At 40.3% G+C, this 24,945-nt stretch overlaps 6 protein-coding genes and 1 long non-coding RNA gene across 12 annotated transcripts; 4 read left to right on the forward strand and 3 right to left on the reverse strand.

The window, feature by feature from the left end:
• The first annotated feature begins 55 nt into the window (after positions 1-55).
• On the forward strand, positions 56-5,574 carry LOC129595693 (alkyldihydroxyacetonephosphate synthase, peroxisomal-like). Of its 3 annotated transcripts, none has more exons than XM_055492776.1 (8): positions 56-491; positions 751-928; positions 1,259-1,534; positions 1,622-1,967; positions 2,313-2,634; positions 3,063-3,357; positions 4,146-4,815; positions 5,201-5,574. In XM_055492776.1, exons 1-7 carry the CDS (start codon positions 174-176, stop codon positions 4,298-4,300), a joined length of 1,890 nt encoding a protein of 629 aa, XP_055348751.1. In that variant the 5' UTR covers positions 56-173; the 3' UTR covers positions 4,301-4,815; positions 5,201-5,574. The 3 variants fall into 3 exon arrangements, with proteins under 3 accessions (XP_055348751.1, XP_055348767.1, XP_055348759.1); XM_055492792.1 differs by having other exon boundaries at positions 2,313-2,631; positions 5,201-5,572; XM_055492784.1 differs by lacking the exon at positions 5,201-5,574 and having other exon boundaries at positions 4,146-5,101.
• On the reverse strand, positions 4,546-8,149 carry LOC129595714 (annexin A13-like). Of its 2 annotated transcripts, XM_055492801.1 has the most exons (9): positions 7,755-8,149; positions 7,011-7,262; positions 6,819-6,913; positions 6,197-6,325; positions 5,965-6,055; positions 5,672-5,754; positions 5,197-5,440; positions 4,949-5,130; positions 4,546-4,849 (listed from the first exon to the last, which is right to left on the reverse strand). In XM_055492801.1, the coding sequence occupies exons 2-9, from the start codon at positions 7,204-7,206 to the stop codon at positions 4,724-4,726; spliced, it is 1,146 nt and encodes a 381-aa protein (XP_055348776.1). In that variant the 5' UTR covers positions 7,207-7,262; positions 7,755-8,149; the 3' UTR covers positions 4,546-4,723. The 2 variants fall into 2 exon arrangements, with proteins under 2 accessions (XP_055348776.1, XP_055348782.1); XM_055492807.1 differs by lacking the exon at positions 7,755-8,149 and having other exon boundaries at positions 5,254-5,440; positions 7,011-7,744.
• Positions 8,150-8,938: 789 nt separating this feature from the next.
• Positions 8,939-10,335, forward strand: LOC129594064 (uncharacterized). Its single transcript, XM_055490624.1, has 5 exons — positions 8,939-9,262; positions 9,345-9,488; positions 9,615-9,719; positions 9,790-9,858; positions 10,023-10,335. Exons 1-5 carry the CDS (start codon positions 9,188-9,190, stop codon positions 10,083-10,085), a joined length of 456 nt encoding a protein of 151 aa, XP_055346599.1. The 5' UTR covers positions 8,939-9,187; the 3' UTR covers positions 10,086-10,335.
• Positions 10,303-12,863, reverse strand: LOC129594060 (uncharacterized). The gene is made up of 3 exons (XM_055490611.1): positions 11,844-12,863; positions 11,084-11,451; positions 10,303-11,012 (listed from the first exon to the last, which is right to left on the reverse strand). The coding sequence occupies exons 1-3, from the start codon at positions 12,597-12,599 to the stop codon at positions 10,451-10,453; spliced, it is 1,686 nt and encodes a 561-aa protein (XP_055346586.1). The 5' UTR covers positions 12,600-12,863; the 3' UTR covers positions 10,303-10,450.
• A 198-nt stretch (positions 12,864-13,061) lies between these two features.
• LOC129598555 (mothers against decapentaplegic homolog 4-like) lies at positions 13,062-19,940 on the forward strand. Its single transcript, XM_055496529.1, is given in 8 exon segments — positions 13,062-13,392; positions 13,499-13,812; positions 14,183-14,223; positions 16,552-16,824; positions 17,233-17,311; positions 17,314-17,610; positions 18,188-18,538; positions 19,261-19,940. Coding segments are annotated over 7 exon segments (1,590 nt in total). The 5' UTR covers positions 13,062-13,392; positions 13,499-13,548; the 3' UTR covers positions 19,546-19,940.
• LOC129598571 (uncharacterized) lies at positions 17,312-24,824 on the reverse strand. Of its 3 annotated transcripts, none has more exons than XR_008691723.1 (4): positions 24,555-24,824; positions 24,328-24,481; positions 17,768-17,897; positions 17,312-17,649 (listed from the first exon to the last, which is right to left on the reverse strand). It is a non-coding gene; the product is annotated as an uncharacterized LOC129598571 (long non-coding RNA). The 3 variants fall into 3 exon arrangements; XR_008691724.1 differs by adding an exon at positions 17,981-18,056 and having other exon boundaries at positions 24,328-24,824; XR_008691722.1 differs by having other exon boundaries at positions 24,328-24,824.
• On the forward strand, positions 21,559-24,111 carry LOC129598565 (uncharacterized). Its single transcript, XM_055496537.1, has 5 exons — positions 21,559-22,021; positions 22,162-22,305; positions 23,149-23,268; positions 23,500-23,568; positions 23,653-24,111. Exons 1-5 carry the CDS (start codon positions 21,950-21,952, stop codon positions 23,722-23,724), a joined length of 477 nt encoding a protein of 158 aa, XP_055352512.1. The 5' UTR covers positions 21,559-21,949; the 3' UTR covers positions 23,725-24,111.
• Positions 24,825-24,945: the final 121 nt, after the last annotated feature.

Below are 24,945 nucleotides of genomic sequence, written 5' to 3' on the forward strand. Positions count from 1 at the left end.
ACTTGGGTTTGTAGTGAGACATTGGTGTAAAAAAATCTTTGAAAATAAAGACGGACGTTGTCTCTTGTATTAATTTTGTTTGTATTTTACTTTTCACAATTCTGCCCGGCTTGTTACTTTTCTGCAAGCCATTCTCAATACTTTAATGCAGCATACTTTCCGGTCTGTCCAGTATGAGCGCTTCGGAAGCCCGGAACGACGCACTTGCAGACACCACCGACGTTCCTCCACTGCTGGTGCAAGAAGACTGCATTTTGGAGAAACCATTCGTTGATTTGGATGGTCCCGCGCCTGCGCATACCTCGAAGCGCCGCCTGGAACTCAAGTGGAATGGCTGGGGATATCAGGATAGTAAATTCCTTGTTAATAAGAAAGGCCAAGTGGAGTTCTCTGGCGATCGGTATGGCATTGCGGGACAAACTTTGCCTTCATTCCGACCATGGATGATCAGCACATTAAATATTGATCTCAATTTTCGGACGCCTTCCCAGGTTTGCAAGCCAACTTATTTATTCTGTTGACGATTTGAATAATTAAAAAGTAATTTATCTGGTACACTCCTTTTAAAGCAGTCTAAATGCTTGATTTGGTTTTAGACGTTTTGTGAAGATGTCATGTGTCAAATTTACTTTAAAAAATGCTTTCAAACAAATTTTACTCTATTTTTGATTCAGACAATTTGGTGAGCGATTTGCATATCGTAAACCGGATGATGCAAGATATTAGATCACATTTTGTAATTTTGTGTAGCCGAAGCCCGCGCCGAAAGATTGTGCTCCTCCTGTGCGGAACGACAAATTCTTGTCTGCTCTTGTTGAAACCGGGATTGCTTGGTCTGGAGATGGAGAAGATCGGTTAATTCGTGCACATGGTCACACCTTAACGGAGATCTTTCGATTGCGGGCGGGGAAATATGATCGCATTCCAGGTTAGTAATTCGGCAACAAAGTGTGACAAATGTACTTATTATAATACCTCTACTCGTACAGTTTTGTTTAGTTTTTGCACTGCATTATGCCAATGTTTTAAGTTTGCAAGTAAAGAGAATCATGTTTTTGTCGTTTGAAGTACTTACTAGAAAATTTAAAAAAAATATACAAAGGCCTTTCTGAATAATAGAATTTTGTCCGGCTGTATATCTTTGCGCACTAAAAAAGGTTTGGTAAGTTTTTATTATAAGTTATCGTACAATGCAAGAACGTAAAAATATGGTGTTATACCATCTGAAAAGTACTTTTTGTGTACTTTCTTCTCTTAGACTTGGTGGTTTGGCCAGCTTCCCATGCTGACGTCGTCAAATTGGTAGCGCTAGCCAATGAGCATAACGTCGTCATCATTCCTTTTGGCGGAGGTACCAGTGTCTCACAGGCGCTCGAATGCCTGTCCAGTGAAGCCCGGATGATAATTTCTCTGGACACATCTCAAATGAATCACATTCTCTGGATTGATGATAAAAATTGGACGGCTTGCGTGGAAGCCGGTAAAGTCGGGCAAGATTTGGAAGCGGAATTAGCTCAAAGTGGCTTTTGTACTGGTATGTGGGGACAAAAAATGATTTTGAGGAAGTCTTAGTAGTTACTGACCGTTATGTGTATGTATTATGATTTTCAAAAACTTGTAGGACATGAACCCGATTCAATGGAATTCAGTACAGTTGGTGGATGGGTGGCCACGCGGGCGTCCGGAATGAAGAAAAACGTATACGGCAATATCGAAGATTTGGTGGTGCATGTCAAGATGGTTACTGCACGCGGTGTCATTCAAAAAAATTGCCAAGTACCGCGAATGTCTGCGGGTCCGGACATTCACCAGTTTATTCTGGGTTCCGAAGGAACTCTGGGAGTCATAACGGAAGTGGTTTTGAAGATACGGCCGCTGCCAGAGGTTAAGCGATACGGTTCCATCGTCTTTCCATGTTTCGAAGATGGTGTGGCATGCTTGCGACAAGCAGCTAAAGAACGCTGCTGGTAGGTTCTTCATTAATGGAGAAAGTTTGTAAAAGACCGTGGGTAATTTCTTTGTCGTTAACCACATGGTACTCCAATTTGTCCATTCATTCTGTAACATCTTGGTAAAGGATCTTTTTTTGTAAAGGATCTTTTAACACAGATGTATGGTAAAGATGCACTGTGCAGCTGACTTCAGCCGTTACAGATGACCAGCAACTTTTTGAATATGTTTTTCTGTTAAATGTATTCTGTGATTCTTGTTATTTAACTACCGTATTATACGAATCCTACCGTATTATATTAACTACCGTATTATAGAGGGGCATAGTCCTTAAAGTTTAAGTTACCAGCATGATGTTTTAGGCCGGCTTCTATTCGTTTGATGGATAACCAGCAGTTTCGCTTCGGGCAGGCATTGAAGCCGGAAGCGGCCTCGGTGTTCCATAGTTTTTGGGATGGTTGCAAGAAGTTTTACGTTACCCGCGTGAAGGGCTATGATCCGGAAAAGATGTGTGTATGTACCTTGCTTTTCGAAGGATCAAGCCATGATGTTATGCACCTGGAAGAGAGGCTATACAGTATCGCAGCCGCACATGGCGGCATGCCGGCCGGTGAAGAGAATGGTTTGCGGGGATATACGCTGACATTCGTCATCGCGTACCTGCGCGACCTTGGATTTGAGGTAGCAGTGCAATAGCATTGTTTTATGAACACAATATATGAATATTGTGTTAATAAATATATGAATTTATGAATAGTTTTAAAACAGACTAATATAGACTGTCGCCAATGGACACCTGTACAGTGATATGCGAGATACTAAGATATACAGTAATATACAAGTTTATTGGTTGATTTGTTCGAATATTGGAAGCTGCATTTTTCGGTTTTGCTTATCGCTTTCCGAATTTTTAATTCTATGCCAAGTGCGAGCTATAGCGCCACGCAGCACGTAGACGTTGTCCAAAATGATTGAATGGCGAACGCTCGAAAGTGGAAAGCATATGGGAAGAAACGTGTATACATAATTTTTTATGCAGTTGTGTAGTAGGCTAGTATCAGACCTTGTATTCATTTGAATATGAGCGATCTGTTGTTATTATTGTGTTGCAGTACGGTGTTGTATCCGAGAGCTTTGAGACGTCGGTGCCATGGGATTCCGTGGTGGATTTATGCCGCAATGTCAAGTTTCGCGTGAAAAAGGAATGCGATCATCATGGCGTGAAACAACCACCACTTATCACCTGCCGTGTTACGCAGTCATACGATGCCGGTGCCTGCATTTATTTCTATTTTGCCTTCAACTATCGGGGTCTCAGTGGTGATCCCGTGCATGTCTATGAGGAAATTGAGACAGCCGCTAGGGATGAAATCCTGGCTAATGGCGGCAGTATATCACATCATCACGGTAGGTGTCGAGCAGTTAACCTGAATGCTAGCGTTTAATGGATTTTTTGAACTGTTGAGAGCGTAGATGTGTAATCGTAAACGAGCTGGGACACGCTTGGAGCAAAGCAGATTGTTTGTGAGATCCAGATAATGACGAGTTCTTTAATTTACTGGACTTTGACTCGTTTGTTTGTCTGGAATTGATTTTTCAAGAATTGATTAGCGAGAACCGCTTTCAGGGATTGATTAAAGCAAAGCATTCGGATTTTGTTATCATAAGTTTCATTAACGTTTTCTTCTTATTCCTCGTGCTGTAGCGAAGATCCACTGGAAAATATTGAATGTTATTTCTCATTTTGATGGCTTTCATAATATTTTGTCTGGCCATACTGCCACAATTTCTCACACACATTCCAGTTGAATTTTGCCTTTCTCGATTTTTCGAAAAGTATTATTTATTCTTTATGGCGCATTTATAACTTTACTTATCCTGTTTCTTGAAATGGTTATGTTATAGTGTGTTGTGGTTAATTTTTGAAATAACCAATTTCATTTATGGGGATTGCGAAAACACTTTTGGTTGTGCAAATTGCATGTTGGCGTTCTCTCGAAAGCATCCCTCAACTGCGAATTATCGAATGTAAACGGAAGTCTGCGTGCACTTGCGAGTACTTTCCTAAGTAAACAATACATTATATCGTTGTCCTGTTGAATATTTCACGTTACCTTGTTAGAGGCGGCTCGAATGGGAAAAAATATCGATTGTTAAAATTCGATAATGAGGGTTTGATATTTTGTCCCGGTTAGGTGTGGGAAAATTGCGCGATCGATGGTTGAAGCAGACAATCTCTCCCGGTGGACTGGGAATACTGCAGGCTGTTAAGGCGTACATTGATCCAAAGAATATCTTTGCGGCAGGGAATCTGGCTCTTACCCAAGAGGACCTGGTTTGCAAAATTTGAGTCTCTGCGGCTTGACGCGGTGGGTGATTGTCGTGTACACGTGATAGTTGAGCGTTTGTCTTATTTACCATTGTTCTTGACTGATGGTTTTAAATTGCCAAACGCACGGCAGCTAAACATATATATCGAAAATGGAATTAAACGTGAATACTGATTACTTTGTGGTTAGTCTGTAATGTAACTGGCGTTTTTTGTAATGATACTTAATATTGTGTCGTGCTCCATAAGAGTGCGCATAATTCGCCTTTTCTTTTAATAGTATTAGCATTTTCAACACGGTAAACTATCGGGATTAGTGCGTACAATTTTTAATGCAGTAAAGGTATTTAATAAACGTTTTTGGCAAAGATCGGCAGCAAAAAGGTTACGTAGAATCTTTTCCCATATCGATTATTCTGTATGCTGCCTCAATTTAATTGGAAGTTATAACTTGAGTTTTGTATGATGCAAATCCACTGAGCGGCGCGGACTGTGATCCAGGCGGCGGATCTCTTCATGAGCTCCTGCTAACCCAAGTAAGATGTTTCGGTAGTTTCCGGAAGTTTCTTGCTGTGAAATACGAGATTATGTAACGGCGAGGTCAAACAAATTCACTGCTTTTATGGAGATCAAAAAAACATTGACACATGCATTTTTACTGTATCTTACCGCAATAACGGATCCCAGAGGCTTGTGGTAAATATCTTCGAACTTATCTTTAGTCGTCTCTAAGTCAATTTCGGAACGCGATACGAGTGTTCGGATGACACGCTTATGGTTTGTCGTTAAACCTTTGAAGGCAGAGTGCAATAACTCCGCGAAATACGTATCTTTGTGCTTCGCAAAACTCACTACAAAAGTACATAAGTCTTACCACCCGGTGTAATACGTTGATGATACATAAAACAAACATTTACCTAGGCTAGCTAATAAATGTCCAACATCTCCATGGAGATCCCTTGCAATGACCTCACCGATTTCCACATCGGCCATTTCTTCGAAGGCGGCAATAGCCAGGCGCATATGCGTGTAACTGCGCCCGGTGAAAATAGAACGGAATGCTGTATCCGTTATCCAGTGCCGCGGACCGGCATCGTACATGGCCCGCGCATCCCAGCGAGCTTGCTCCGGATTAACATCCTCCTCGGCTTCGCGAGTCTCCTGACGAGAAATAAGCTTAATGCCACGTTTTTGAGAGACAAACAACACTTTATATTTTTGTCGTGCTAGAATTACACATGCATGTATATCTAAATATGACACAGTGAAGTGATTCGGAAGAAAACAATAGAAGACCATTACGGAATACAAAAAGGCGTTGAGTACAGTAGGTTTTACGTTTTTGCAGGTATTGCGCAAGTGCTGTATATGCGAAGTACACTTCCACATTACCGCTAATATGGCAAGCAGTAGTTCTTTAAAGCCATCGGATCCGTGGAGTTTTTCAATATCCTGCATCAAGTCTTTTCCATAACCTAGAATTATAAGCAATACGATCTAAGATTAAATTTTTACAATACAACCAGATGGTATATATTTCGTGAGTGAATTTTTAAGAATACATGCATTTTCCATAATAAACTCAATGAATGCGCGCATGCTGAGGAGCTAGCACACACAATCAAAAAAATTAAAATTAAATTGTATTGGAATGTGAAAATTAGCTGCCGTTTAAAAAATCTTACCGGACTGATAAGCTTTTCTAATGGCATCTAGTTCGGCATTGTTCCGAGTGGAAAAAATATCAATAAGAACACCGTCATCCGTCGTAAATCCCTAGAGTGATATGTTAATAATGTTAATAATCTATTTAATTTAATAACGTAATTAAACTTTTGACAACATAAAGGCAGTGCATTTAGAATGTTACTAATGGTAATGATGCAACTACGAGTATAATATAACTACAGGACTTACTGAAGAAAAAGCATGGTGAATTGATTCGGCGTCATATACTTCTGGTGTTTTCAGGAGTGCAAGGATCACGTCTTCGAAGTGGCCATTGATAATAATCTTCAGTTCTCCCTTAAAAGCTTTGATGATCTCCTGAAATATTATCAATTTAAATTTCCTGGACTAAAATCACTTTTAATCACCCCCTCACCCCTTAAAATATTTTCTTTTGCAGCATCAAAACGTTCGGAAAACAGGAGTGTTTTTTGAATGTTTGACAAATACCGCTAGGAACTACTTCGTTCATACATGCAGGAATAGGTACGGAGCATGTAGTTATTATTGATCAATGCGTATTAAAACAATTTATGACGCTGCTAAATTAATAAAGTATTACTAAACTCACGCGTTTATCTACGTTATTAATAAATAAGTACTATTCGCATTCTATAATACAAGAAACAATTTTTAAGGCAAGTCGTTGTACCATGGACTTAGTGATTAATAATAATTAATCATTTAACCAATAAAAGCTATATTAGTAGTTGTTTGCGCAGCTTCCAGACCATAACAGGTCACGATAAATACGTATCTACATCAAAACTACTTTGTATGTGAGTTTTAGTGAATTAAGTACCGCACATACCTTGCCATACATCTCTTTATAACTGGCAGCGATTTCCTGGCGCTGTTTATTGGTTCGCTGGGTTAGGATGTCGATAATTGCCTTCTCATGCGTTCCTGCCAATACGTCGAATAATATAGTAATCTTTGAAAAAATTCCCAAAGTCTTCAAGCGACAAATTTCTTATGGAACACTATAACGATGTTAACGCACCTAAACCTTTCATTGAATTAAACAGCACTTCCGCATCTGCTTTAGGATCGAAAGACATGAATTCCCGGATGGTGGGCAAATCCGTGTTTTTCTCCTGTTTCTGTCGGATGTGATTTAATAGATTCTGGTAATGCTGATTCGGAGTCGATGAGTTGGAGCGCGCTCGGGACTGTCTGATGGATTTCTCGTCCGCCATAACGATTATAATAAATCCAGGTGTACCGGAATACGCGAAATGTAGCCGGCGAAAAACTGGCGTCGTCGAATGACAAGAGCAAAATCAAAGTTTCAGTTATCCCCGTCAGACAACACGCTGAGTGTGGTATACAGATACATAACAGCGCTATTTAACTTGTGAAAGTGGCAATAGTGCGTAATCCACGATTTAGATAGAGTAAGCGTGACCTTTTACGCTTCAAGATGCGGTATATAATGGCCACTCGGATCTCACTAATTAGGGACAATATTCGCACTAAATTGCAGAATGGGAAGATAAACGAGTACAACGCAACATCAGGAATGAGTAAATAGAATTTAAAAAACAACCAAGATTTGTACAGTAAGTGTGCAGAGATATTTTATACGGAATTATCTTTGTGGTTGTGGCGTTAAAATGCAGCATGCATCTGTGCACTGCATACTCAAAAAATAAAGGTACCGTTTGGCACTGACAGGATAGTGGAACAAAAATGTAGCCGGCAGTAGCGCGTTGTGTTATGTTCTCTTACTTTGTAGTTACAATACCTGTTAGGCATCATATACGATAGGGATCGATAGAAGGGAGCGCTTTAACACAGTTCCGGTGAGCCTTTGATAAGTGTCTCACTTGTGCCGGGATAGTACTTAGACTATGTATGTCTGTTTGCCCAAAATATTGAACAAATCCCAAAGAAAGACGGGGTAATTATCCGCAATTCTCTTCCGTCGGCTAAGCAGCGGTGTTAGCTCATAAGTACGACAAGGGAGGAACTGCAAACCGGGCACTTATCGTGCAAGTGCACAAGTATGTTGGACGCTTTTTAAGTACAATATTAACGGGAAGCCAATAAATCTCCACGGGAACTTATATATGCTACGCTAACATAAGCAGGTAACACTTCCGGTTGTAGGCTGGTTTTTGAAGCAGAGCATATGAATAAATCGTGGGTATGTGCAACGGCGCAAGACTGCATTGCATCGTATACGTATTTCCCGCGTTTTGACATACAGAATTTTTATTTGACGTGTGAAAATTGTTTTGCACGCTATGTCAGCAACTCGAAGGTGCGGTTTGTTTGTTCTCTTTTGAGGTTTCGCCCCGTTTGATATGGGAGATTACCTGAAATGATTTTCCTGTATATGCAAATGATTGTCTGTATGTACAAGGTTTCTTTAAGAAATTGAAGTTGATAACTAGTGCAATATAGCAGTGCTATGTAGAGCCAATATGGGTGCGCGGATTTTGGTAGCAGTAAGACAAAACACTGCACAGAAAAAACCACAGAACCTAGAGTAATGGACGTAGAACCAAAGCATACTTTGCATGTAATTCCTTTGGTTCTGGAAGTCGTCTTTATTTTTTCATCCAAATGTTGCTTTACGCTATCAGGTGTGGTAGAAACCTTGTTATGACGTTTTATCACTTATCTCATCGTTTGTTTTCTTTCGTTTCATATTATCACATTCGTGCTATCACTGGCTAATCAATGATAATACAATTCGAGGAACTGCTCCCGCTTACACCGCACACTGCTGCAGTAAATGCGTGCATTTAATAACCGGCAACATTCTTGTTAAGGACGACGCAGAATAATAATGGTAGCAGAGTCAAGGAAAATATCTGACCAGTGTTTATCTGGCAAGCGCAAGTACAGTAACCTTTGGAATTCCGGATCGCGGAAGTTTCCTTTAAGTGTACAGTATGTACAGTATAAATGATAAAGCAAAACACCGCTCATAAAGAAATTGTGCACAGGTATTTACGAAGTCAGCACATTGTATTCGGATATGTGTTCGACGGATCTGCGATGTGCATACAACCAGTAGTGGGCTGATGACTGTTTTGCATTACAGTTAATTCCTATTTTTTTGCGAATGTTAACAGCATACAGTGTTCGGTTTGCAGTTTGCTCATAAGCACTCTCAGAATTTTACCCTGTGTTCCCAGTTTTGGACATTCGTTTGGCAATAATCTGAAAATGGCGCGATTACTTAAGGATTGCTTCTGTTGTTCTTTGAAAACGGCATGTGTATACATCGCTGCATATACGATGGTAAAGTGCCGTATACAAATCTATATCATTTGCCCAGTTTACTATACCTTGTCATTATTCTAATTCTGAGTGGCGTTTTCAGATGATTGCCTTACTTCTTCTTATTTTTAATATTAACGATGTGGTATTAGCTGGCGGAGTGCTTCTGTGGGGAAGGATTACCAGTTTAGTTTTTGCAGTACTGCTGATTCTTGCCAGTGTTTGTTTACTGCGCGGAACAGTGCGGGTAAGCTACATAATCAGCATACTAAACACACTGTAGTTTGGTATAATGTGTGATACTATGTTCTGTAAATCTGATGTGATATTATGCACTGTAAAGTTTATATTATGCGGTTTGTGTATCTGACAGGATCGTGGTGACCTTTTGGCAGTATGGTTAGTGGTGTTTTTCGTCTACACAATCTTTTCGCTTGTGACATTTATTTGGAACGTGCGGTATTATTATTACGGATGGGTAAGTTTCCCAAATTACTTAATTGTCATTTAGAATCCAACAGAAGTGCTTGAACTGTTCGCATTTTCAGTTTCCCGATTACATACACACATCCGTGCTGGCTAATATGATTATTTTCGGCGTTCTATTCTTTATTGACGTAAGTTAAAATCATAGTTTACATTTATGTAGACGACTTATACACAGAATTGTGAAAGCTTCCTGTTAAATCGAAAAATTATTAATCTGCTATCAAAACCTAAAGGGTAACAGACAAGCTGAGACACCAGTAAGTCAATAACATAAAACATTTCTTCTTTACAGCTATTCTGCTTGATGGCGGTGTATAGCCATCGACATCACATGGGGTTCGATTCGCTCCCTTAAACTTATTGTCAACAATGGACAATCTTCGGCTACTCGTGCTTCGGATTCTCTCTGGACAACAAGCAGCTCTCATTTTCTAATGCTCTGTGTTTTTTGTGCTACTTCTTTCACATTCTTTAAATAAATTACTCCGAACAGTTCTTGGCTATAATTTACAATAAATACAAATACTAATGCATATACGAGTATATCTCGTGCAACGGGAATCTGCGGCATGTAATACAAAACTAATAAATTATAATAACCGTAATTTCGCACCAACAAATCGAGCAGCATGCATCAGTATAAGTAACATTCCAAACGAAACACACGGGCAATATTGGCAATAACTACATCACTCAGAATGAAAAATAAAATCACCAAAATTAATCAAAGAGATGTAGCGCATCGATCTCATCTTGGGACGGCTGGAACTGATTCCTTAAAGCCACCAAATGCGGTACTTTTTTCTCTTTTGCCTTCTTTTTGGCATCTTCTTCCGAAGCTCCATGCTTGCCCATATAGTGCTGCACCGCGCGCTGAAAGCTGACAAAATGCCCTTTACATCGATTAACTGTGCAACGAAAGCGCAAGCGATGTCGATTCCTCGGACCAAAATCACAGCGCTTATGGTGCAGGATTATCTCTGGATACGAAGTGGCTAAAAATTCGCAACCACGATTATAACACAGTGCATAATTCAGCACTTCCAAGCTCTGCTTCCATATAAAATCCAACCGCGGAAATTTAGCACTGGGAAGAAATGTTTTGGGAGGTAAGACCTCTTTCTCTTCGGGATCAACATCGCAATCCTCGGCATCCTCATTGTCATTATCAGTGCCACTGTCGTCTTCAGATTCTTCGTCACTATTGCTATCGTAATGCTGATCTTCATCGCTATCATCCAATATAAAACCAGTGGCATATTTGCGCAATTTCTTTGCAGCTCTACAAAACAAACAAATCATACAGAAAATTGAAAGATAATGCTGAGTAAGAAGACCAGCAGAAAGACGTACGCAATGGCACATAAACGTCGTGGTCGCGCTTCGATACCAGCAGAGGTAGACGGTTGATTATCCTCGGAAGGCTCGATCTTAATCGCAGATTCTTCGGTATCCTTCTGATCCTTCTGAACGAATTCGGGGTGTCTAGACAAAAACTTCTTGCGCCGGAAAATTCCAAGCTCACGATCGTGCTCCAGTTCGTGCTGACGCATGCCGGTCGTGGGAATACATTTTTCACAGCGGGGACACACTATCCTTTCCACAGTTTTCCCACACATTTGTTCATGGTACACCATCGCTGTTACGGACTGCATAACCTTCCGGCAGGTGGGAACTTGACAGCGCAGTTTTTGCTTCTTTCTGCAGACCAACAAATACCGCTGCAAAAGCAATACAAAGACGTGAGGTCATAGGAAAAATAATTATCAATAACAGTTATAACACCCGACGACATTTTTCACAGGAGACACTCCTAAGACAAACATAAAATCACGGTAAACTACTACAGCTGTATGTAGCCTAGTGAAGCACTGCACCATAAGTACTACCGGTAGCTAGTATTACTTACTAATTCAATTATCAACAATAAATTTGTTATGTCGTCACAATCCTTTACTAAGCGAAAACGACATAATATTATAAATGACAAAAACGAAGGAAAAGTCATGATGTTATATTTTACAAACAACTACAGCACATGTATCATTATTAATGATTTACTCAAACATTTTATTATTGCGCTGCAAGAAATGCGAACAATTACCCAGCTTACCAGTCTCTTAGCAGGTAAATCAAAAGTTCTCTCTTCTTCTGCCAGCATCGCATTGTGCACGCGCAGAAAATGATCCATAGTCGCCTTGATACCGCCGCAGCGCGTGCAAATTCCCGGCTCTCCGTTGATATCGTTCTCCTTTAATTTCAGAATATTATGCTTATCCAATTTGGATACCCGGCCTCTCTTCTTTTGTAGAGTGCCTTCTCCATCTTTTTGTTCATCTTCGGGGGATTTTTTCGCAGTCTTTGTATAGTTTCGTTTTGGTTTCTCAGGTTCTTCCGCCTCGGAAGATTCTTCTGGTTCAATATCCTTAGATTTTTTCGGGTTATCACAGACCGGACCACGCTTACGCACTGAACAGCGCGTAGAATACTGCTCTGCTCCATCATCAGCTGGTAATTCGTTTGCCAGTCCGGATGTGGATAGTTCCCCGACATCGTCTATTTTTAATTTTTTTCTCGGTCGTCCTGGTCGCCTTTTCGGAATTACGGGCGCGTCGTCCTTATTCGTTTCGGTCTGGATTTTTTCGGGCTCTGACGACTCCGTTTCGTTATGCTGAGACTCTTCGGCCTTGAAGACTGTCGTCCTGGGACGTCCTCGCTTCTTTGGTGGCAGGGGAACAGATCTATCTGTAGGTTCCTCTTCCTTGTCATTGCTGACAAATTCATTAGTTACGCCATCTTTTACGGTTCCTCTCAAATTATTGAGACCGGCTCTGCCTAACAATTTGCGACTGGAGCGAGTGGAATGCATGGTAGTCCTCAGAATCGCATAAAAATGATGAAACAGAACCGAAAAAGTTGAAAAACTACAAAGTAGTAAACTTTTGCATCATCTGATCATCAACAAAGAACGAAGAAATGTGCACTGCTGTGCAGTGCTGGGATAACGAAATTTCCTTTGATAAGGAAAGTATGCAAACAAAACTCAAGAATGTAGCTCTGACGACAAGCTAGGTAAAACAAAATTGCTTAAGGTTCGTTGAAGCAACTTTTAATTTTGAAAACTAAAGAAGGATTTTGCTAGACCAGCCTAAAAAAATTTGAGTGTGACAGTGCGTGAGATGGCGTCAATGGCAGCAGTGACGTCTCATTCACAATTTAACTGCAAGGATGCGCCAATCGGCTTGCCACGATTATGAGTCATCCAGACGATAGCGGAAGTCAATGCAGTGAATGCATCGCGTGAGAAACTGATCCATTCGATCCATTTTGGAGTTTTTTTATTTGGATTGTAATCTTTGATTAGTTTGCGACTTTGCGATTATTCCTTTTTATTTTTTTGAAGATTTTTAACGTTATTAATAATCTTTTACAGATTTTATCAAGTATCTCAGGGTCTGTTTATGAGATAAAGTATTAAATTTTTCCTGGTGACTATTATAGTTTCGCAATACACGGCTGCACGTGAACTGTACTCGTATAGGTAGTTTTAATTTGCATGGATTTTTCGCTTCATTGATCCCGCAATCTGGAAGCTCTGAATGATCGTGGGGATTCGGGATTTGCTTGCGCGTGTATCGCAGCATAAAAGGAATCGAGTTTCGGTAGAGTACAGCCATCCCCGTTCCCCATAGCATCGATCTGATGGCTTTACCAGCCCGTTACGGGTGAAAAATTCAGCAGTTTTGTACTTTTGTTGTTGTTTTGCAGACATCTCCGTGTTTCTGATGCCCTTTCAGATTCCGCAAACGTGAGCAAAGATGACGGGATCGACGTCCGGATCAGCGAACGCCACTTCGCCAGCGTCCTCGGCGGACGCCTGCATCAGTATCGTGCATAATCTAATGTGCCATCGTCAAGGTGGTGAGTCGGAAAGCTTCACGAAGCGCGCCATTGAGAGTCTGGTTAAGAAGCTCAAAGATAAGCCAGACGAGCTGGACGGACTGATTATGGCCATCACCAGCAGTGGGAATCATGTTACCAAATGCGCTACCATTCCTCGTACGCTGGATGGACGACTTCAGGTAAAATGAGCAATGCCTAATGAGAAACAATAATCAGAATGTGGCAGGTTTTTCAGATCGTTTCAATTTTTGATAAAGCCTTAATTGTTTGAGATCATTTGACAAAATGCGCTGCGATAAATGAAATGTTTCTGCATGATTAAATTTAGTATTCAGTACATCCTATGATTTAATCTGGAGTACAGTATGCTGGGATACTCTGTTTTAGTACAGTTACAATAATCAGATTTATACCAAGTGTCATGCGTTTCACACAAAGTTATTAAAATCGCCAGACTTAGGTGTTGATTTACGTTTTTCGAGACTTCTTTTGGTACCAATTACCATCAACTTGATAACTTTACTAAAACACTGCTTTTTCAAATTTCAGGTGGCTGGTCGGAAGGTTTTCCCGCATGTGATCTATTCAAGGTACTGAACACAAATTTGAGAGAAGCAGTCATAAAATATGAAATTATTTTACGGGAGCCCTGTAATGACCATTGACACCAGTGTTGGCCGTACTACTTGCGCTTTAAATGCCTGTGTAAACTAAAAAGGGGGATTGTATGAGCAAGTCAGAATGATACCCTACTGGTTATACAGTCTGTACACAAATGACTATATATATATAATATATAAATATTTTTGTAGAAGTACCGTTTTTGACCTTCAGTATTGTTTGTTAGCTTCCTTTAAGAAAATTTACGCGCATGTTATTAATCTTATGAAAAATACGAGGCTCGACCCTTTTGGGGGAAATTTTTCAACTGCAGAAAGCCGTTTATATTCGATAAAAAAATTCATCTCTTCAATTTTTTTTCGGTTTACATTTACTAATTCAGTGTTTATTTAGAATTCATGGATTACTCAAGTTTTAGTCACACCATCGCATGCTTCTGCAGATTTTTCAGTAGTGCAACCAAATGCGCTGATCGGGTACGGTAGAAATTGTTTTTGTTCGATGATTAATTTGAATTTATCCAAATAACCATGTACTCCATGACGAATCTATCTCATCGTCCTATCACATTAGTCTAGTTGACTTTTCGTGGTATCATTCTGGTAGCGGCAATAGATTCTGTGATTGTTTCTAGAATGAAGTGAGATTTGAAAGTGTAGTGTGCCGGTTTCTGAGTTTAGCCAAATCAGCACATTGAAACTTATAGGCAGTTTATCGACTGATTGTATATGCTATCTCAAAAAAAAACTCAGAAAATGGGTTTGTCTGCAAAGGGTTGACGTTATATTATAATACTGCAGCATCACCAACTTTGGTCTTGTTGGAGATGTTTTTCTCTCTTTTTTTCTCCTTGTCTACTACTATAGTATTATCTCTTGTTGATGCAGGCTGGGTAAGTGCAATTGGTCATCAAGGTTTCTTAAATGCTCATTAATGGTTTTACGACAATTTTGATATTTCCCGTGGAAATTATGTGCTATGATGCTCGTATTTTTACGTTGTAGAATGTTCGAGCACAGGCGTTTTACAATAAAATAGCATTAGTATCAGTAGGTACTGGGAATACAGTTTAATTGCCTGGCACAGCTATTTATTAATAAATCATTTGTCAGTAAGCTAATAAATTGTAGCGTGCGCTCTAGTCCGCGATATTGTACTTGTTCTGGTTTGAAAATCAGTCAAAATTTAGATTCAGAACGCGCCCCAATATGTACATCTGTAGAATTTAAATGAGGATGAGAACCGTTCTGTTTTAACTCGAATAGTCTAATAGTGCCGGTAATTTATGAAAATGATCTGTGATTTACAGAATACAGATAAAGTGTGAAATATACGGATAATTAACCATTACCGTTTAAGCAAGTTTAGTACAGTAACTCAAGAATAGATAGCGTGGTAATAATACTTCATTCAGTTACTTCGAAGTACGATATTCAAAATTTCAAATTGCACTTAACATGTTTGCAGAACAAATAATTTTTTCATCCTGACGAGTCAATACGGCCCATACGGGTGACACGACCATATGTGTACCGCCACAGCTCGTTTTCCGCTCTTGACATCATCGACATCTGCATGAACAAAATTATCAAAAATCAGCGGTGTGTAATTTATAACAACGTTTCGTGTTTCAAAAAACTTTATAAAGAAAATTTAGATTTATTTCAAAGACTGATCAAAACTGCGTTTGCAGCGTACAATAAAAATGTGCTAGCAACTAGAGCGATAGCTTAACAACCATTGATTCTTGTTCATCAGTAATCCCTAAAGAGACAATAAAAACACGATAAGTTTACACTTAATAATGCGGCTCTTATTACAGATGCAGCATTCGAATACGTGTAAATTATTTTATTACTTACACAGTTAAACTAGTGGTATAAAATAATCGAAATAACTATTGTGATCGAAACGAATATCGACTGAGGCTCACGAGAAAAGTACATTCCAAAAATTTTGGCATGGTGACAGCTTTAGACGCATCGGGCGTGTAGTGCATGTTTCCGCTTTCCAGGCACCTCGAATGCCACTGTTGCAGTAACGAAAATTCCAGGAGAAATGCGTTCGTTGTACCGCAGATATTTCGCTTTCTTTCACAACGGGCTGGACTTTCTGCCGCTTGTTGCCGTAACCTTTTGATGAAAGGAAGAGTTGTTAGTGCGGCTAACGTATGCATTGTGTATAATTCAACTTATGTAGAAGCTTATAACTCAACTTATGCTTCGTATTTTAGTGAATTTTTTTAAGGGGTTTTCGTTTTAACTTTTATGACTTTGTCAGTTTTTCCATTTTGTTAGGATATGGCGGTGGCCTGATGTGCACAAGAACGAACTGAAGCATGTGCAAGGTTGCCAGTTTGCCTTCGACCTGAAACTTGATAACGTCTGCGTCAATCCGTATCACTACGAACGCGTAGTGTCTCCCGGCATTGATTTATCCTTGGGTGGTTTGGGAATGCAGCAACAGGGACAGGGTGACGATGATGGCTATGAAAGCCATGAACCACCGACGTCGGCACATGCTTCCGGATCATCGGGTCTGTTCGACCTGGCGTCTCCCACGCGTCCGAGGTCAGTACTGAATGTTGGTGGTGTTTTCTGACGAATTCCAGTGTCTCTGATAATCTGCTGGCAGTGGTTACCTTTCTGTTGGCTGTGTGATGAATTCAAAAAGCAAACTTGCGTTAGCACGCATTTGGATAATTCGCGTAAGCTCGTAAGAATTTTTCTTCCTGTACCAGTCTTACAAAATGCTGAAAATGTAAGAACGTAACCTATGCTATTATATATACTGCAGCCCAGAAACGGGCGTTGCCGGACAATCTGTCCCCAAAACTATGGATAACAATCTTAATACATAAGTTGAAAGAACGCAAAAGGAGACAAACACAGATCAACAGAGCCAAAGCGTTTTAACTGGCGGCTCTTTTATTGGAGCGGCTCGAGTGCACCACGGTACATGTGATCCTTTATGTGCAGGGAGAACTCCATCCTGTCGGTGCAGTCTAGTACGTCCGAAAGTCGCAAACCAACGGCCAATTTAGCTCCACACCCTCAATGCCCCGCTACGATCACTCTCCACACGGCCAGTCCAGCCACGCCATGTCGCCGACATCCTCTGAACAACTGTTCCCACCGAGCGGCACCGGCCTTGTTGGGCCGCCGCTCTCACCGGGCTACTGGACAGTGTCAAGCCAAAACAGTGCTGTGGCCCTGGAATTGGCCGATCCCATGATTCCGCATTTGCGTGCTCAACAACAGCAGATGTGGGAAGATGCTCGCTTCCAGAACGCCATCATGACGCAGTCAATGCCTGAGTTCTGGTGCACGATTGCCTATTTTGAAATGGATCAACAGGTTGGTGTCGCAAGGTGCTCTCACTGCTGTGCTGGTTTGCTAAAACGTATGCATTTTGGTACGTTTGGCGGTGTTGTATTGTACTAGTGTATAGTGCATTAACGGTTAACTGTAGAATGATTTGAAATTGTGAACAGTTACAGCGGCAAGGACTGACCTTTGTTGAAAATTTTTGGCTCGGGCATATGCTCTATTGTGTTGATGTCCATTGATATCCCGGTGCGAGCGTTCAGCATAATTCGAATTCAACGGCTGGACTGAGACAGTTCCAGAGTTTCATTTTGAACCTAAGAATAAACAACACGTAAAATTCATTATCCGAGTAAATTACTTACTCGAATTCAAAATCTGCTGAAATGAGCTTGCGCACCTTTTTTTTACTGTTCTCAATTTCCCAAAAAAGTGATAAAAGGCATAAATAACGTGTTTATTGTTTAGTTCGAAATCTGCAAAGTACAAGGCAACAGTTTTGAATCTGATTAGCATACCTAATTGCTATGCGTAAAAGATCATAATAGTGTGACACTACGTAATAACGTTTTGCTGAATATGGACAGTTCACATTTGCGTCGTTCAGGTGGGAGAAACATTCAAAGTGCGATCGGCATACACAACCGCATACGTTGATGGATATGTTGATCCTGGCCATCAGAATCGTTTCTGTCTGGGTCCGCTGACAAACGTCCATCGGACTCCAGTGGTGGAAAAGGCTCGCCTGCATATTGGCCGGGGAATTGAGATTGCCACCAAACCTGACGGAAGTGTGTGGTTGAGCTGTTTAGGGGACTACAGCGTCTTTGTACAGAGTTACTATTTGGATCGAGAAGCTGGCCGTGCTCCTGGCGATGCTGTACATAAAATACATCCTCATGCGCCCTTACTGAAAGTGTTTGATCTGCGCCAGTGTTATCATCAAATGCTTCAACAGGTAGCTCGTATTGTTTTACCCATCACATTGTTTTCTGTAATTCTGCTATTCCTGTGTAACTAGTTCTGGCTTAACTTGTTACGGCTACTAGTAGAGAATTACAGTATAATTTTTTGCAACTGAGTACGTATATAATGAAGGAAATAGCTATTGTCACCCCCTACACGACCTTTTGACTGTTGTCACCCCCTTTTTTCAATGAAACAGACACCCCCTTTAACTGTTGTCACGCCTTTTCACACGCCCTTTTGGCTACTGCCACCACCTTTCAATTTATTGGTTATAAATTTGCAACAGCGGCTCTTTTTCAGTTCTGTTCCTGCCACTACCGGCAGAAAAAAAAGCGCCAAGCGAAGCTTATTGGCACTTAATAGATCACTAAAATGCGGCCTTATGTTTTGATACTGAGTGGCTTCTTCAAGATTACCCCTCCCTATGTTGTTGCTGCACGCGCGGAAACTAAACTCCGGTGTCCTCGCTTCCGGTTCAGTGGTGCCGACAGAACTGGTGCCGAGTTTTACCGGCAGCGCAGAGGCATAAGCAAACGGCTGCCAGTCTTTCCGCAGTAACAGCACCCAACGGCGCCGGCACACACACTATAAAGAAACTGAATTGTTTTCAAATAAAAAAAATTTTATTATTTGTCTGAAAACGCTGATCGAGTGCTCATATTTTCGAAACATTTTTCGGTAAAAAGATGATTATCGTTGTTTTGATTTAAGGTGGGATTAGCCCAGGCTGTGGTGCAGGCTCAAACTGCCGCTGTGTCGCCCAGCGATGCCGCCGGGAATCGCACAGTGGGCGGCGGGATTGGTGCCGATGATCTCCGTCGTCTGTGCATGATTCGTCTGAGCTTCGTCAAAGGCTGGGGCCCAGATTACAATCGGAAGACTATCAAGGAGACACCCTGCTGGATCGAGATCCACCTAAACCGTGCCCTGCAGTTACTGGATGAAGTACTGCGTAATGTTCCCCTACCGGAAGCGCGGAGTGGCGAACTGTTCTAACGAAGTGTAGTACCTGGAATGTTCTGTAAATACGGTAATTAGGTGACTTGGCATGGTATAGTTGTGTTGCAGTAGCATATACTGTTGGAATGTGGTCGGTAGAATTAGTATTTACTTCTGTGGTCCATTTTTCGGTAGTTCTTTATGTGTCATTGGTCGTAAAGCGTTAGTTGTTGTCGATTGTTATTTTTGTTAGTAATCGTAGCTTCTTCTGTTTGTGTGTAGTTATGCCGCATGCTTATTGTTAGTTTTTAACTTTTACAGTAAATGTTTAACTTAGTTCATTCTTTGTCTGGTTTCAGAAAGCATGTTATAAATATAAATATTATGATTATTATAAATATAGATATGTACTTACATAAGTTATGGACGTTAACAATAAACTCCTTATCAGATTTTGTGACAACTGTTTCGGTGTAATGCCCCTAGAATACCATATTCATTTAACTGATTTAAGTACTGTATAAAGTAACACCTACTAACTCGTAATAGTACTCGTACAACTTTAAGAATCCAAATATAAACGTACAGTACTTATGGGCAATGTAAAAACAATAACGATAACATCTAAATAAAAACATCATACATGTAAAAACAATAACGATAACATCATAACAGTTGAATCACTTTTTAACACTTGTACCAAAAAGTGAAAAGTCCCCAGGTCTTTTAAACTCTTTTCTTTCTTTCTAAGAGTACTAATTAAAACTGGCGTAAAAACGAAATCTGGCAAGCTGGCATGCCGCCCTTTTCCGAAAGAAAATGGGCGAAGTATGAGTGTTTTGGTTTATTGTAATAACAACATCGAAATTAATCGCTTTATAACAGAGCCGGCAAGTGAATGCCTCCGCATTCTTCAAGTGCAACTCTACAAATGTAGTGGTACAATTAATACTGTACTCAAACTGTCTGGCATTTTATTGTTAACAAGTAAGTACTTAAAAATCGGGAGCATAAGTTCGTCTAAAAAACAGAGCGTAAGTTCGTCTGGAAGGGTCTGCAAAGCCAGTGTGAAAAAAACTTCTGTAGATACAAAGGACATTCCAAAAATAATTTTCCCTGTTTTACCTCTCCGTCAGCAGAAATGATATGTTTTTTCTTGGATAAACCATTATGTAACCTATCCGAGGAAACGACAATTAAAGGTTTCGGTGAAGAATAGGGAAAACGAAAAACCGAAATCCTTGAGGTACGTTTGCAGTTTTTTCAGGTCCTTTTTTGGAAATCATTCTTTTTATTTTCAGTTTCGTCTTTGAAATTATTTCGACGATTACTTTTAAGTATCAACTGCAAATAGTGTTAGTGTTATTACGAAGTTAGCAGAACGCTTTGAAAAGCTCCGAGTTTGAGGTAAACATTTATTTTTTGTAGGACACCAAAGTTCTCGGTTTTTAGCCTTCTCGCTTCTGTGAATACATCGTTCCATGTATTAAAAGAAAACGCATTTTATGGCCACTCGTGCGCACCTAAGATACCAAAGAAGAAGAAGTTTACTTCTCACCGGCACAAATAAATTTTTTAATGAATTTTGTCACTTTTTTACCGTAAGGAAGCTAAGAAGCTTTCTGTTTTTGGTACCTACTCCCAGACACTTTCAATTTTCCCTCAAAAGCGGATGGACCACATCATTTTATTTTAAAATTTCTTTTGTTAGAAGAAAGAATTTCTAACGTTACCACATTTTGTGTTTCTCAAAAAGTTGGCGAGGCGATTGAGAAAAATTGCAAAATTAGTCCGCGGAAATCACGGGAAAAAGTGCGTAAGACCCTTCATGGTTTTCTCCGCAGTTTTTTTCTGTTTTAGTGGAGTTTAGGTGAGTTATGTTTTGTTTCGGTTCCTTAGTGAAGGACTTTTCTAACAATATGGCTAATAAAAGCTGAATGCGTTTTTGAAGGGAGATACAAAGTAGGGAAAATCATTTTTGGAATGTCCTTTGTAATAATCACAAGTGAAGTTCGCAACGCTACTGTATGGTTACTGTGCTCGGAGCCCCTTAATCATGCAGGAATTTGCATTCCGGCCTGCACTTTGCATCTCACCCTGAGCCGTGTGGACACATAAAAGCGTACAACAATGGTAAATCCCCACATGAACGGGAGGTGGAGTTGTATGACCGGATCCAATCAAAGGCGAGCGATCCGGTTTCCGATAACAATCCCGTCCATACAGAGCTAGCCATGGGGCAAGGGCCAGTGTGCAAATTATTCCGCGTCGAACTTTTACAATTTAGTAGCAATTTAATGCTGTTTCCTGTTTCCTTGAAATTTTCACTTTTGGGATTTTCATTATTACTGTAACAGTTGTGCTACGCAAAATTCAAAGTGAGATCGTTATTTTATGAACCACTAGAACTGCATTCGTGATACCCTGAAGAATAATCTCATTCTCAAACCAATCCGCAAAAATGGGTCTGATAAAATCCTGTCTGCTGTGCTCTCTGAAGACAGGCTGCTTTTTTGCAGCATTCTACACCTTCGTAAGTATACCGACTGCGCGACTTAACCAAATGATACGGTTTGGCAAATCGTTATGCAATTTAACTACTCGAACTGACTTTATTGTGTTAAAATTAATAATTATTGAAGGAGAAATATGAAATATATTCTGCATTTTCAGGCCCTGGCCATCCTTCTGTTGGTGTTCAATGTCCATGACTATTGGGTCGTTCCCACGTACATCGCCTGGTCACGCATCATCAGCTTTATTGGAGCGGTTTTCCTGTTTATCGCGGCAATCGCTCTGATAATTGGATTGTTGAAGGTGCATGTAGTTTTAGTGAAATTAAACCGTATACGGATGTCGGCAAAATTACGTATACCGTATATAGACATTGGCAAACGAGGTAATTACGATCAGTAATTTTTCTCTGCTAGTTTGCACTCAACTTTGCAGACTGCTCGTATAAAAATGATTGCTGAATTTGTATCTGCAATTTGCAAATCCCTGCGTTTTTTGAAATGCTGTAGCTTTCATGTTATTAAGTAAGTACTAACAATTACACTGAATAGTCTAACTGGTAAACGGTAACCCGTAAGTATTACCAGTGTTCGGTAATATAAATAATAATATATTAGCGCGGCGCAATTTAATTTTGTAACACTAGAGTAGTAAAGCTTTATGTTATTTTTCAATCCAAAATGTTTCCGAAGTGGAGTAAGTAGCTTTTAAATTGAATATAGGATGACAGTAGGATACGGTAGGCAGTAGCTACTAGTTCTGTTTACAATTTTGGCAAATACGTTTTCGGGTTTCTTGTGATGTTGTTTCCTGGCAACGCTAAGGCGTGTCTGTTGTGCTGTTTTCCTCGTCTTGCGGTCTGACTTGCCTATCAGTGCTGTCAGGACTTCGCGAGTGAGTACTGTATGTTCGTATCATAGAGCTAAGCTACTCAGATGCCGGCATTCCCATAGAAATAGGGATTTTTCCTTTTGCGCAGTACACTTGAACCCTAGCTCGTATCAACTTCCGGTTCAGTTTTCACATGATTGACATTTGTGACATACTAGTGTGCGTTGACTGATCACCTCTTGGTTGTGTCAACCATGATGTAAGACCGTGAATGTTGATTTAGTATTGCATTCACGGTGGTTGTGATCTTTACAGAATAACCCGGGCTGGCTGAGCGTGTGGATCATCATCTTCCTGGTGTATATCCTGTACCAGATCGCCTTCGTGTGCTGGAACATCTACTACTACACATTGACCGAGGCCAGCTCAAGTCAGGTAAACCTGTCACATCTGCAGAATCCATGCTTCTGTCGTTTGTTAATTTCTCGCGATGACAAACTAGCATTCTTATTAAGCCAGCGCCTTATCGGTCCACGCTTTCAGTAAAAACGATTTCTTGCACTTTAAGCTGTGATGCTATCTGTCGTCACGGCACTGACTTGTGAGCACACCGTTATTAACCAATAATGAATAAACAATAAAGTACATGTTTGCCTTTTTTATTAGGTTCCAGCGGATATTCGAGCTTCGTTTCTGGCGAACATCATTGTATTCGGCATACTGATCTTCTTTAACGTAAGTTGCTATGCCGGAGTGTCTTACTAGCATTTACCGTAAAGCAAGGGCGTTGTTAATTTTGAGCTTGTTGCTACCTTTCAGATTCTTGCGCTGATTGCGGTGCACAGCGAACGCGAGCATATGGGAGGCAAAGGTCTTGTTGTTATGGCTTAACCGCCGTAACTTGTTGAAGCAGTGCAGACGGAGCGGGACGATTGAATACTCGAGAAGGAAAATGCTCCAGTAACTACGAATGGTTCTTTGAAGAGCCCGCTGAATGTTTTTACTGGTATTTCGACATGTATACGTATTTAGTAAGTATATTCCGTGCTTATTGTTAGCCTTATTTTATTGCTGCGCGTTACAAAACAAAAAAATCAAACGTGAAGTATTTGTGTAGTAAATTCTTGTGACTAGTATTAATAATGTCAGCATACTCCTTTGTTTCCGTATTATTGGTCCAATGATTTTTTGTGGGATCTGTACAGAGTACGCAATCTCATTTTGTACGTTCTTGTTTCTGTTGGATATTTTGCACAATCAGAATAAACTGTATTCTTGCTTTGTGCGCGATTATGAGCAGGATATGACTTGTGATATTTAGCGACGCGTTTCTTTTGTATTACGACGAAAACTGAATCTAAAAGATATTATTATTCAAGCCAGAAAGCCATTTTTAACAGACACGTCAACACAATGCTACCTATCTCATGTAGAATTTCGTATGAAGTACGTTATTTATGTGTAATTATTTCTCTTTTATAAAGTTTTACTTACCAACTGCGCGAAATTCAATCCAGTGTAGTCCCAGTAAAGTTTATAGATAACAGAAAATCTGGGATGAGCTCATGAACGGATACCCAAAATCAGGATGCAACTTCATTCCGAGCTGCTATGACCAAGGATAACTCAATGAACAATCAATCACCATCTACCACATCAAGTAAAAAACAAAATTGTACTATAACGTAATCAGATTCAGTACTGCGCGGTAAAGTACTTACTATACTTTGAAACAAGTAAACTAAGCCAACCGCGAGCGGTCAATATGACGATCAGAATCACAACGGAATAGTGGCTAGAAGCCGAAGAACAGTGAATATCACGTACATAATTAATAGTTAATTCCGGTTTGTCCTTTGGATCATCTTTATAACATACTGGGCAAGTTGAGGTGATAAATAATTCAAAGCGAAAATGTATCATCCAGTTCTTGAAGGGAACTATCGGTTCTTCTGAACGGTGTTAAGTGCCGAGCGGTGATAAACTGCCTTAAAAACTGCAGAATTCTGCACTTGCACTAATGGCGGCAGACAGGCAAGGTGTCGTCATCGATGAGTCACTGGGGAATTCTGGCGCTGGGCCAAAGACGAGCAGACTGGCAGTCCATTGGTC

This window comes from Paramacrobiotus metropolitanus, unplaced genomic scaffold (assembly GCF_019649055.1).
Source record: "Paramacrobiotus metropolitanus isolate TYO unplaced genomic scaffold, Prichtersi_v1.0 Parri_scaffold0000003, whole genome shotgun sequence".
Classification (NCBI taxonomy): domain Eukaryota; kingdom Metazoa; phylum Tardigrada; class Eutardigrada; order Parachela; family Macrobiotidae; genus Paramacrobiotus; species Paramacrobiotus metropolitanus.

Bases quoted from the DNA above. Each gene is read 5' to 3' on its own strand.
- LOC129595693 (XM_055492776.1), top strand. From the start codon at position 174: ATGAGCGCTTCGGAAGCCCGGAACGACGCACTTGCAGACACCACCGAC. The intron at 929-1,258 runs GTTAGTAATTCG...TTCTTCTCTTAG, and splicing joins GAAATATGATCGCATTCCAG to ACTTGGTGGTTTGGCCAGCT. The intron at 3,358-4,145 runs GTAGGTGTCGAG...TGTCCCGGTTAG, and splicing joins CAGTATATCACATCATCACG to GTGTGGGAAAATTGCGCGAT.
- LOC129595714 (XM_055492801.1), bottom strand. From the start codon at position 7,206: ATGGCGGACGAGAAATCCATCAGACAGTCCCGAGCGCGCTCCAACTCA. The intron at 6,326-6,818 runs GTATGTGCGGTA...ATAATATTTCAG, and splicing joins ATAAAGAGATGTATGGCAAG to GAGATCATCAAAGCTTTTAA. The intron at 6,056-6,196 runs GTAAGTCCTGTA...ATATCACTCTAG, and splicing joins TTCACCATGCTTTTTCTTCA to GGATTTACGACGGATGACGG.
- LOC129594064 (XM_055490624.1), top strand. From the start codon at position 9,188: ATGGCGCGATTACTTAAGGATTGCTTCTGTTGTTCTTTGAAAACGGCA. The intron at 9,263-9,344 runs GTAAAGTGCCGT...TGGCGTTTTCAG, and splicing joins ACATCGCTGCATATACGATG to ATGATTGCCTTACTTCTTCT. The intron at 9,720-9,789 runs GTAAGTTTCCCA...TCGCATTTTCAG, and splicing joins GGTATTATTATTACGGATGG to TTTCCCGATTACATACACAC.
- LOC129594060 (XM_055490611.1), bottom strand. From the start codon at position 12,599: ATGCATTCCACTCGCTCCAGTCGCAAATTGTTAGGCAGAGCCGGTCTC. The intron at 11,452-11,843 runs GTAAGCTGGGTA...TTGCTTTTGCAG, and splicing joins ATTTACCTGCTAAGAGACTG to CGGTATTTGTTGGTCTGCAG. The intron at 11,013-11,083 runs GTACGTCTTTCT...TTTGTTTTGTAG, and splicing joins CGACGTTTATGTGCCATTGC to AGCTGCAAAGAAATTGCGCA.
- LOC129598565 (XM_055496537.1), top strand. From the start codon at position 21,950: ATGGGTCTGATAAAATCCTGTCTGCTGTGCTCTCTGAAGACAGGCTGC. The intron at 22,022-22,161 runs GTAAGTATACCG...CTGCATTTTCAG, and splicing joins TTGCAGCATTCTACACCTTC to GCCCTGGCCATCCTTCTGTT. The intron at 22,306-23,148 runs GTGCATGTAGTT...TGATCTTTACAG, and splicing joins TGATAATTGGATTGTTGAAG to AATAACCCGGGCTGGCTGAG.